General features: G+C 69.3%; 3 protein-coding genes across 6 annotated transcripts in view; 1 reads left to right on the top strand and 2 right to left on the bottom strand.

Moving 5' to 3' along the window:
- Positions 1 to 5556, top strand: part of GRIN1 (glutamate ionotropic receptor NMDA type subunit 1) — a 22898-nt gene extending 17342 nt beyond the window's left edge. For 2 of the 4 annotated variants that reach the window (XM_024126329.3, XM_024126327.3), the window contains 8 exons: positions 117 to 235; positions 359 to 471; positions 556 to 704; positions 810 to 967; positions 1072 to 1233; positions 1400 to 1509; positions 1614 to 1759; positions 5488 to 5556. In XM_024126329.3, the coding sequence (XP_023982097.1) occupies positions 117 to 235; positions 359 to 471; positions 556 to 704; positions 810 to 967; positions 1072 to 1233; positions 1400 to 1509; positions 1614 to 1759; positions 5488 to 5556 (1026 nt within the window). Of the gene's footprint in view, positions 1 to 116; positions 236 to 358; positions 472 to 555; positions 705 to 809; positions 968 to 1071; positions 1234 to 1399; positions 1510 to 1613; positions 1760 to 2961; positions 3073 to 5121; positions 5243 to 5487 lie in introns of those variants that run through there. The other 2 variants (XM_024126325.3, XM_024126326.2) reach the window with 2 other exon arrangements.
- A 929-nt stretch (positions 5557 to 6485) lies between these two features.
- Positions 6486 to 7928, bottom strand: LRRC26 (leucine rich repeat containing 26). The gene is given in 4 exon segments (XM_024126337.3): positions 6486 to 6564; positions 6566 to 6776; positions 6855 to 7598; positions 7601 to 7928. Coding segments are annotated over 4 exon segments (1362 nt in total).
- Positions 7929 to 8470: 542 nt separating this feature from the next.
- On the bottom strand, positions 8471 to 9969 carry TMEM210 (transmembrane protein 210). The gene is made up of 4 exons (XM_007103659.3): positions 9382 to 9969; positions 9083 to 9218; positions 8863 to 8892; positions 8471 to 8697 (listed from the first exon to the last, which is right to left on the bottom strand). The coding sequence occupies exons 1-4, from the start codon at positions 9467 to 9469 to the stop codon at positions 8511 to 8513; spliced, it is 441 nt and encodes a 146-aa protein (XP_007103721.1). The 5' UTR covers positions 9470 to 9969; the 3' UTR covers positions 8471 to 8510.
- Positions 9970 to 10273: the final 304 nt, after the last annotated feature.

Below are 10273 nucleotides of genomic sequence, written 5' to 3'. Positions count from 1 at the left end.
GCGCGTAGGGGGGGGGCGGGCGGGGGGGGGGGGGGGGGGGGGGGGGGGGGGGGGGGGGGGGGGGGGGGGGGGTCCTGGGAGGGCCTGGGCGGCGCTGACGGCCCGGCCTCCCGCAGGAGATCCCCCGGAGCACGCTGGACTCGTTCATGCAGCCCTTCCAGAGCACGCTCTGGCTGCTGGTGGGGCTGTCGGTGCATGTGGTGGCCGTGATGCTGTACCTGCTGGACCGCTTCAGGTGAGCGCGGCCCGGGGGCCGGACACCTCCACCTGCGGGGCGGGCGGGGCGGGCGGAGCGGGCGAGGGGCGGGGCAGGGCTGCCTCTCCCGCCCTCTCCCGCCCGCCCTCTGCGCCCCCGCAGCCCCTTTGGCCGGTTCAAAGTGAACAGCGAGGACGAGGAGGAGGACGCGCTGACCCTGTCCTCGGCCATGTGGTTCTCCTGGGGCGTCCTGCTCAACTCGGGCATCGGGGAAGGTGAGGCCACGCCCGGCCCGGGCCCCATCCTGCTCCGCCACCCTCACCCCCGCACGCCGGGAGCTGACCGTCCTCTGCCCTCAGGCGCCCCCAGAAGCTTCTCGGCGCGCATCCTGGGCATGGTGTGGGCCGGCTTCGCCATGATCATCGTGGCCTCCTACACCGCCAACCTGGCGGCCTTCCTGGTGCTGGACCGGCCCGAGGAGCGCATCACCGGCATCAACGACCCACGAGTGAGGCCTGGCCCGGCGGGGGGAGGGGGCGTGAGGCCAGCGGCTGCCTGGGGCGGGGCCGGGGAGCAGCCGCGAGCCGGGCCCTCTGACCCTCTGACCCTGCAGCTGAGGAATCCTTCGGACAAGTTCATCTACGCGACGGTGAAGCAGAGCTCCGTGGACATCTACTTCCGGCGACAGGTGGAGCTGAGCACCATGTACCGGCACATGGAGAAGCACAACTACGAGAGCGCGGCCGAGGCCATCCAGGCCGTGCGGGACAAGTGAGGGGGCGGGGCGCGGGCGCGCGGCGCTGGGCGGGAGGGACTGCAAGGGAGCCAGGGCGGCCCGAGCGCGTGGGCCCCCGTGACGCTGCCCCTGCCCGCAGCAAGCTGCACGCCTTCATCTGGGACTCGGCGGTGCTGGAGTTCGAGGCCTCGCAGAAGTGCGACCTGGTGACCACCGGCGAGCTGTTCTTCCGTTCAGGCTTTGGCATCGGCATGCGCAAGGACAGTCCTTGGAAGCAGAACGTCTCCCTGTCCATCCTCAAGTGAGTCGGCCCCACTCCGCCCCCCTCCAAGAGCCCCACCCAAGGCACACCACCTCCCCCCACCAGCGCAGCCCCCGGATGCACCCCGCCTGCCGCGCCCCGCCCCGCCCGTGCCGGCCCAGCCTCCTCTGCGGCCCGCCTCGGCTCACATGCCCCGCCCGCCCAGGTCCCACGAGAACGGCTTCATGGAAGACCTGGACAAGACGTGGGTGCGGTACCAGGAGTGTGATTCGCGCAGCAACGCCCCCGCTACCCTCACCTTCGAGAACATGGCAGGTGGGCCCCCACGCCCCTCGACACCACTGCTGACACTGGGTGGACTCCCCGGGGGCCGGCGGCCGGGCCCGCCCACAGCTGAGGCGCTGGGTCCTGGCCCGCAGGGGTCTTCATGCTGGTGGCTGGGGGCATCGTCGCCGGAATCTTCCTGATCTTCATCGAGATCGCCTACAAGCGGCACAAAGACGCGCGCCGGAAGCAGATGCAGCTGGCCTTTGCGGCGGTGAACGTGTGGAGAAAGAACCTGCAGGTAGGGCAGGCCACCCTCCGAGGCCTGGTGCCCACGGCTCGGCCTGGCCCCGGCCCTCCTCCATCCCCGCAGGCCGAAGCGCTGGCTCTGGCGCCCGGGAGCCCATGTGGCAAGGACTGGAGCTGGGGAGGCCGCGCTGCTGGGGGCCACCCGCAGGTGGCCGCCTCTGCAAAGCCGGGCTCCAAGCGTCCGCCTGGCCCCTCTGTCTCCAGAGTCGCCCACCAGCGCCCATTCCATAGGAAGGCAAACTGAGGCAGGGTAAGACAGGGACCCACCTGGGTGTAGCATGTGAGTCCAAGACGCATCCTGCCCTCGCCGCCCCGCGCCCCTCCTTGGCACCCTCTGGGGACCCCCTTCCCCTCTGCCCTGGTGTGTCCTGTGCTCCATATAACTCCAGTCTTAATGGGCCGGCTGCTCCTGCCTGGCACCCCAGGCTGTGTCTGTGGGAAGCTGCCGCCAGCAGAGGACAGGCTGCACGTGGGGTGGCCACAGCCCACCCGGGACGGGCTCGTGCCCCACAGTCCAGCCCCAGTCTGCCCCATCTCTTCTCTTTCTCTGGGTGCCTCCCCGGAGCCTGGGCCCTGGGAGGAAGCTGGTGTTGCAGAGAGGGAGGGCCGGGGCGATGGGGTTGCTGGAACCCCACGCCTCTCATCTGCCCACTCTTGCTCTTGGGACCTGGCCGCTGCTCTCACTGGCGGGCACAGGGCCCATCCTGGCCAGCAGACCCGAGGCCAGAGTCCCAGGAGCTGCCTCCGTCTCGCTGTCGCTCCCGTGCATCTCGCCACCTGCCTTCGGCCCCTCGGCCCCTTCCTGAATCTTGGTGCGCTTCCTCGGGGGTCAGAGTGGCCGGTGGGGCCTGTGGGGCAGCTCCTCCCGTGCTCGGAGGGCCCCTCCTCCTCGGGACGCCCCTAAACCAGGGGCACCTCGGCGCCGGGGAGCCAGGCGGACCTCCCAGGAAGAGAGCCAGATGGGACCCCCCCGAGCCCAGCCCCAGCATGAGCGAGGTCAGGCCCGAGAGCCGGGCAGGAGCAGAGACCGCCCGCGAACGTCCGACCGTCGGTCGGTCCATCCAGCACAGGGAGGCAGGCCGGAGTGAGGGCCCGAGTGGCCAGCCAGGCCGGGCAGCAGCCCCCAAGGAGCAGGCGAGGGCAGGTGTGGCCGCCACCCCTAGCCGTCTAATCACTTATACATATTCATTTTAGGATAGAAAGAGTGGTAGAGCAGAGCCTGACCCTAAAAAGAAAGCCACATTTAGGGCTATCACCTCCACCCTGGCTTCCAGCTTCAAGAGACGTAGGTCCTCCAAAGACACGGTAAGGGGAAGAGCGCCCAGTTCCACGTCTCCGACTCTTATCTCGCCCCTCCGTGTCTGTGTCCCGTGCATCAGGCGTGCCCTCCCCCTCCCTCGCCATCCCACCCTCTCCCACCTCTGACTGCCGTGGCCTTTCTGCCCTCACCTCTACTCGCCCAGCACACTAGGTCTTCTCTCTCTGACTCTCTAGATCTTTCTCTCTTGGTCCTTTCTCCCGCTGGCCCTCACCGGGTCCTCTTCCCCGTGTGTCTCTGCGTTAGTCTGCCCCCCACCCATGCCATGACGCCATGCGCCATCTTGAAGCCGTGTCATGTTGTTGGTCAGCCAGTCAGCCTCACCGCCTCGGGGCTGTGCCCAGGGCCCCGGGAGCCCGGACCACCCTGTCCCAGGCTCCTCACCTGTCAGGAGGCCGCACCACCTCTCTGTTACGTCCGCTTCTCCAGCCTCTCCCAGAGAGGCCCACCGCCCTCTCTCCCTCCCGGCGACGTCCATGGAGGGACGGCTGTGATGTCCCATCCGCCCATCTGTCTGGCCGCCAGCCCTGCCACCCAGACACCTGTCTCACGTGTCTCACCAGAGCCATGCCTGTTGCATTCCCTCCATGTGGTCTCTGTGTGGGCCGGGGCTGGGGGCCGGGCCTGGCTCCATCTGGGTGGACGGCTGGGGCCTGGAGTTGGTACAGGCCCCTGGCCACAGGGGACGTCAGGTGGGCAATGGGTGGGACCAAAGGAGGCGGCTCCCACCCCAGGCCGAGCAGGGGCCCTGCAGGAGGCGTGCCGGCAGCACCCAGGGATCTGAGAACGGGTGGAGGTGGCCCTGAAAGCCGTGGCCTCCAAGCCGTGGGCACTGAGGCTCCTAGACGGAGGCTCAGGAAGGGGAGGCCTCTATGGAGACCAGTGCCTCAGCGCCTGACCGCCCCCCCTGTCCCTTCAGAGCCAGGCCTTCCACCTGAGCCAAGAATTTCCTGCCCTTCTGCCTTGGGCAGCCTGTCACTGGCCCAGATGTGCGCGCTCGAACCAAAGGCCCCCCCCAAACTGACCCAGGCTTGCTAGGAGCATCCCCAGGTGAGGAGGGGGCCGCCCAGAGCCGGCACAGCCCTCAGCCCAGCGGCCTCCCTGCAGTCAGGGGTGGTTTGGTCTCCAGCCCACAGGAAGGCCCTAATTCATGGGCAGCACCACCCACAGAGTCTTCTGCTCCAAGGCGGAAGGAGGCGGGATTTGCAGCCGCCACCCCCAGTGCGTGGGAAGAGGGGCAGACAGCACACAGACAGGGCTCAGCACAGAGCCCCCCAAGAGGGGCCTGTGAGGCCTGGCTGCCCCACTTCCCAGAGCTCAGCACAGACAGGGTGGGGGGACAGGGAGGGTCTGTGGGGCTGGGAGCGCAGGCCTGGGGTTGTCCAGGCCGGGGGAAGTGGGTGGAGCCTGAGCCAGGGGACCCACCAGGGGGTGCAGGAAGAGGAGGAGCAGACAGGAGCAGGGGTGGGGCAGTCGAGGGAGAGGTGAGAAGGTACCCAGCAGACAGCGCCTTGGGGGCCCGCAGCTGAGAGGAGGAGCACCGAGAGTCACGCAGGCAATAGGCCATCTTCTGAGGGTATCCCTGAGTCCCACCCCCATCCCATCCCGGCCCGGAGCAGAAATGCAGGTCCCTTAGCTGGTCCACGTGCAGCTCAGAGACCCTCATGGTGCCTTTCCAGGGACACGCTCCCAGCAGACTCCTTGCCCGAGCCTCCCCAGGGACCATCCTCCAGGCCAGCTCTGGTGCCACGTGGCATCTGGGGCCGGCCTGCCCTGCAGGGGTGACTGGGGACACTGCAAGCTGGGGGCTGGGCGGGGGAGGGCAGCCTAGCTCCCACTGTTTCAGGCTGGGCGCCTGCTCGGAGGGAGGCCTGGGTGGGGGGCTCTGTCGGGAGGGGTGGGGTCAGTCCGGCTGCTGAGATCCTCTGCCCCTGTCCCGTGGCTGGTCTGGGCCAGGGCGGCACTGGGCGCTCAGGGCTGGGGTCCCTGGCGGCCGGCGGGGCCAGCGGGTATTGATTGTTGGTTCTTATTTATAGAGCACCGGGGGTGGACGCGGCGCTTTGCAAAACCAAAAAGACACAGTGCTGCCGCGACGCGCTATTGAGAGGGAGGAGGGCCAGCTGCAGATGTGTGCCCGTCATAGGGAGAGCTGAGACGCCCTGCCCGCCCTCCTCTGCCCCCCTCCCCCGCAGACAGACAGACAGACGGACGGGACAGCGGCCCGGCCCACGCAGAGTCCCGGAGCACGACGGGGTCAGGGGGAGGAGCACCCCCCAGCCTCCCCCAGGCCGCGCCCGCCTGCCTGCCGGTCGGCCGGCTGGCCGGTCCACCCGTCCCGGCCCCGCGCATGCCCCTGAGTGTCGGGCTAACGGGCGCCTTGTCTGTGTATTTCTATTTTGCAGCAGTACCATCCCACTGATATCACGGGCCCGCTCAACCTCTCAGATCCCTCGGTCAGCACCGTGGTGTGAGGCCCCCGGAGGCGCCCACCTGCCCAGTTAGCCCGGCCAAGGTCACTGAGGGGTCCTGCTGCTCGGGAAGGCCTGAGGGAAGCCCACCTGCCAGAGACTGCCCACCCTGGGCCTCCCGTCCGTCCGTCTGCCCTGCTGCCTGGCGGGCAGCCCCTGCTGGACTGAGGCTGGGCCAGAGCTGCCGAGGACGGGTCAGAGCTGAGCTGGCTGGGCAGGGCCGCAGGGCGCTCCGGCAGAGGCAGGGCCCTGGGGTCTCTGAGCAGTGGGGAGAGGGGCTGACTTGGCCCCGGGCAGAGGGGCTTGGAGCAGAGACTGAAGCCCCATCCTTCCCCAGCCACCACCAGAGCCACCACGGGGGCCCTTGGCCCCGGCTGGCTGGATCCCCGGCCGGCTCCCGCAGCGCCGGCACCTCACAGCCTTGTCCCCCACCTCTCCCTTCTTGCCCACACCCCTTCTCCGCTTGACCCCATCCTCTGAGCTGGCCCTGCCCTTCCCGGACTGCAGACCCTGACCCCCCAGCTGGCAGCCGCCTCTCAGGGGCGCGCTCGGGCTCCCCACTGCCTCCCCCTTCTCCGGACTCCGTGAGGGCTGAGCCTTCTCTTCGCCTCCTCTGGCCCGCAGCCCAGGATGCGCTTCCCCGGACGCTGGCTAGGGACTGTCCTCAGCCCCGCGCGCCACCTTGTACAGGCCCAGCCCTTCCTGCATCCAGGCGTGTGCCTTCCCCCGTTGCGGCCCGAGCGCCGCCGCGCGCTGCCCCTCCGCCCCAGGGGCCCGGCGCGCGCCGCCCTCCCCCCCCGCACCCGGTGTGTGCAGTGGTGATGCCGAAAGGAATGTCAAGAAAACTTCTATCTGTGTCGCTTGTTGACGCCTGCAGGGAGTGTGAAGGAGGGCAGGGGATGGGGGAAGGTTCGAGGGCGGCCGCGGCCCGCTCAGGCTTGGGCGGCGGCGACTGCCGCAGGCGAGGCCATGCCGGCACCGGGATCCGGCAGACTCCTCGGGGGGCGGCGGGCGGCGGCGCGCGCGGCAGGCGGTGAGCACGCAGCCCAGCGCCAGGCAGGCGGCCAGGCTAGCGAGGAAGGAGACGGGCCCGAGCGCGTAGACCACGGCCAGTTCCCGCGCGGAAAGGGTCCGCGCGCAGTGGCTGAAGGCGGCGTCGGAGAAGGCGGTCAAGGGGCTGAGCGTCAGGCGTCCCAGCGACACGCAGATCAGCGTCTCGGACTCTGCGGGACACGGGAGCGGCGTCGGGCGACGGCAGTGGCCCGCCCCGCGCCCCCCCCCCTGCGCCCCCGAGGGCTCACCTGGCGCGGACAGCGGGCGCCTGCGCAGCCAGGTGCGGAGTGGGCGCAGCGCGCAGCCGCAGGCCCAGCAGTTGCCGCGCAGCCGCAGCGTGTGGAGAGCGGGCGGGCCCGCCAGGAGCGCGGGCAGCTCGTTGTCCTGCAGGCTGAGCGTCGTGCGCAGCCGCGGGAGCGCGCCCAGCGCCTCGGGCTCTAGACGCGCCAGCCGGTTGCGGGCCAGCGAGAGGACGCAAAGCGCGCGCAGTGGAGCGAAGGCGCCGGGCGGCAGCGCCTCCAGCTGGTTGGCGCTGAGGTCGAGCTGCTTCAGCGCGCCCAAGCCCCAGAAGGCTCGCGCGTGCACCCAACGCAGTCCGTTCTCGCGCAGGTCCAGGTGTAGCAGCGTGCCAGCGCCCACGAAGGCGCCAGGCGGCAGCGCATGCACGCGGTTGTGGTCCAGCAGCAGCGCGCGCACGCGCTGGCTCAGGCCCCCTGGCACGGCGGGCAGCGCGCGCCCGGAGCAGTTGGCCAGGCCCTCTGGCGCGCACGCGCACGCCTCGGGGCAGTCCTGGGCGCCCGGGGTTGCCGAGGGGGCGGCTGCGGGGGCCGCCTGGATCCAGACTGGCCACGGCGACAGCAGCACTAGGAGCAGCGGCGGCGGCCGCCGCGAGAGAAAGGAGGGGCTCCGCATGGGGGCAACGGTAGGAGGCCAGCTGCCCAGGCGTCCCGGGAGCCCGTCCGTCCCACGGCTGGTCCCGCGCCTAGGGCGAGGCTGGGCACATAGCCAGCGCCCGGCACTGCCAGCCACCTGTCCTGAAGCGCTGAGCTCCTCTTGGCTCCGTGCCAGCAGCAGCACTGACAAGACGCCACCCCCTCCTCACTTGCGTGGTCCACCGCTCCGCACCCGGGTGAGGCCTGGGCAGCTGGACCACACCGTCGCCCCCACAGCCTCACCCCTACTGAACTCATGGCTGCGACACACGGAACAGGACCCAGTGAGCCCTGCTCCTCACCCGAGTCTCCACCTCCTCCTCACAGCAGAGTGATGGCTAGTGCACATACACAGTAGCCCCCCCCCCCCAGGGATGGTCCCATCCCCATGAGGCACAAGCACATGATGGGGGCCTGAACCCAGGGGACAGGCAGTGAGGTAGAGGGAGGGCTGCACCCCTGAGGAAGGGGAGGCCATCACATCTGCCCCACCCAGCCCACCAAGGACTCTGCCGGAACTTCAAGGAGACAGTGTGGGTGGAGCAGGGGCGCCAGCCCAAGTCCTCCTGTCACAAGTCCTCCTGTCTGGACTCCCCAGAGTTGCAGGTCCTGTCCCGGCATCTTCCGGGAGTGGGGGTGGGGGGGATGGGAAGGGGCTCACGGGGGGTGGCGGGGGGCTGTCTGCTTCATGGGGCAAAGCGGCAGGAAGGTGCAGGGAGGAGCTGGGCTGAGGCCGCGACGGCAGGCAGTGGAAACCCCAGGGGTGTGCTCCCTGCCCTGCAGAGGGGACAGCGGGAGCCCAGCATGGGCACTGGGCACTCCACTGAAGAGACAGGAGGCGACGCAGGTAGGTACAGACCCCTCCCCCACCCCAATATGCATCTGCAGAAGGGCCCGAGGGGGGCCAGCAGGGAGGACAACGCAGACCCGCTAACTACTGTTTAATTCCCCTTCCCCCAGCTGCCCAAAGCCCTACTCAGGCAGCGGGGGTTGTGGGGGCAGCTCCTCTAGGGTCGAGTCCACGGTGATGGTCGTGAGGCCATGATCTTCCAGGGGCGGCATCATGGAGACCTCCATTTCAGGGGCCATGAGGTGGGACTCCACATGCACCGCGCGCAGGTCCATGTGATCTTCCTGAGCCCCGAGGTACCCCGCCAACCTGCACGGCGTGGTCCAGGTCAGGCTAGCTGCAGGCGGCCATCAGCATGGGCTCAGGCTGCCTCAAGCACCCAGGGCTCCTGCCGTGTCTGTGAACCACAGCTCCCGGGGGGTCAGGGAGCAGGGGCACAGCTCGCCCTGGGGGTCCTCCCCCGGGGTCACTCACCTGCTGTCCATGTGTCCGGGGCATGTTTCCCTGAGGGGCGGGGGGAACAAAGGTAAGGCGTGAGTCTGGGAGCAGCGGGGCCCCTCACACCTCTCCGCATCCCATTCTGGGAGACTCCATTCCCAAGTCCCTGGTGACCTCGCCCATCGAGACCAAGGGCCCAGGGGGACGGCCTGGCCCCGCAGCCCTCACGCCCGCCCTGGCCCTGGGGCTCACGCACCCCTTGGCTCGAATGACACCAACCGCCACGATGATGAGAGCGCAGAAGCAGCTGGCGCCGATGCCCGCCAGCACCGCCAGCAGAGCAATGAGGGCCTCGCGGCTGAGGCCAAAGCTACACTCGCAGTAGGTTCCAGCTGCAGAGCCAGGGCCAAGGGGCCATCGTCACCTCCCAGTGGGTGACCCCCAAGCCCGCCCTCCCACCCCCGGCAGCCACCAGAAGGACACGGGCGCACCTGGCCTGCCTGGACCAGGGAGGGGCCCTGGCTGGGGACAGGGTTGGGGAACAGGAGGAGGCACCTGCAGCAGGGTTGAGCAAAAGGGACAAACAGATCAGGCCGAGGGGGCTGCCAACCAGGCAGGAGTCAGGCCGGGGACGGGGGGCCATGTCCACGCCTCTGGACAGAACTCATCGGAAGGCGCTGACCTCACAATGGAGCTGTGAGGCAGGGAGGGTGGGGGCAGGGCCTCGCCTTGGGCACAGCCCTCGGGCTCTGGGCTTCGAGGAGCCCTGGGCAGGCAGCCCCAGGGTAGGGCAGGTAGGGCGGCCGGGGCCTGGGAGTCACTGGAGTGCCCTGGCCAGATCTGAGGCAGGGGCGGTGGTGGAGCTGCCGTGGTCTTGAAAGGGGAGCGCTTCACGGCAAAGGGGCAGCGGCTGCACTTGGGCCCCTGGGGTCGCAGAGGCAGCGGCCTGGAAACCCAGAGAGGTCCACAGTGGGCAAGCCTGGGCCTCAGTTTCTCTGTCAGGATAAGGGCTGCGGCAGCTTAGGTGGGGCCTGGGCTCCAGCTGACTGATGTCACCACCCTCCCCCCAAGACTGAACAAGCAGGGACCAAGGGAGGCCCGGGGGTGGACACGCACCCGCCGCCCCATACGGGCCCCAGCAGTGTTTCGCAGAACACCCTCAAGGAGCAGGTGGCTCTGAAATGGCTGCAGACAGCGTCTGGGGCTCCGGCTTAAGTGTGTCATTACAGTTACAGCTCACGGCCACCGCCGCAGTCTGTCCCGTGCGGCCTCTCGCAGACCAGGTAAGCGCTGTCCACAGGAGGCTGGCACAGCTGGGGTTAACCTCAGCCTCCTCCCCTAAGGACCTGCCAAGCAAACCCAGGCAGCAGGAGCAAATACCTGCCCCCTGCCACGGCTAACCCCACAGGGCACTGGGGGTGGGGGGCACCCCACTGGGCCGCAGCCA

This window comes from Physeter macrocephalus, chromosome 13, assembly GCF_002837175.3.
Source record: "Physeter macrocephalus isolate SW-GA chromosome 13, ASM283717v5, whole genome shotgun sequence".
Lineage (NCBI taxonomy): Eukaryota > Metazoa > Chordata > Mammalia > Artiodactyla > Physeteridae > Physeter > Physeter macrocephalus.
Note: the sequence above shows the minus strand (reverse complement) of the source record. Positions and strands in the feature narration are given on the sequence as shown.

Coding starts and splice junctions, on each gene's coding strand:
- TMEM210 (XM_007103659.3), bottom strand. CDS start 9,469: ATGGCCCCCCGTCCCCGGCCTGACTCCTGCCTGGTTGGCAGCCCCCTC. Junction 9,219..9,381: donor TTTGCTCAACCCTGCTGCAG/GTGCCTCCTCCT, acceptor CTGGCTCTGCAG/CTGGAACCTACTGCGAGTGT. Junction 8,893..9,082: donor GGTGTCATTCGAGCCAAGGG/GTGCGTGAGCCC, acceptor CCCGCCCCTCAG/GGAAACATGCCCCGGACACA.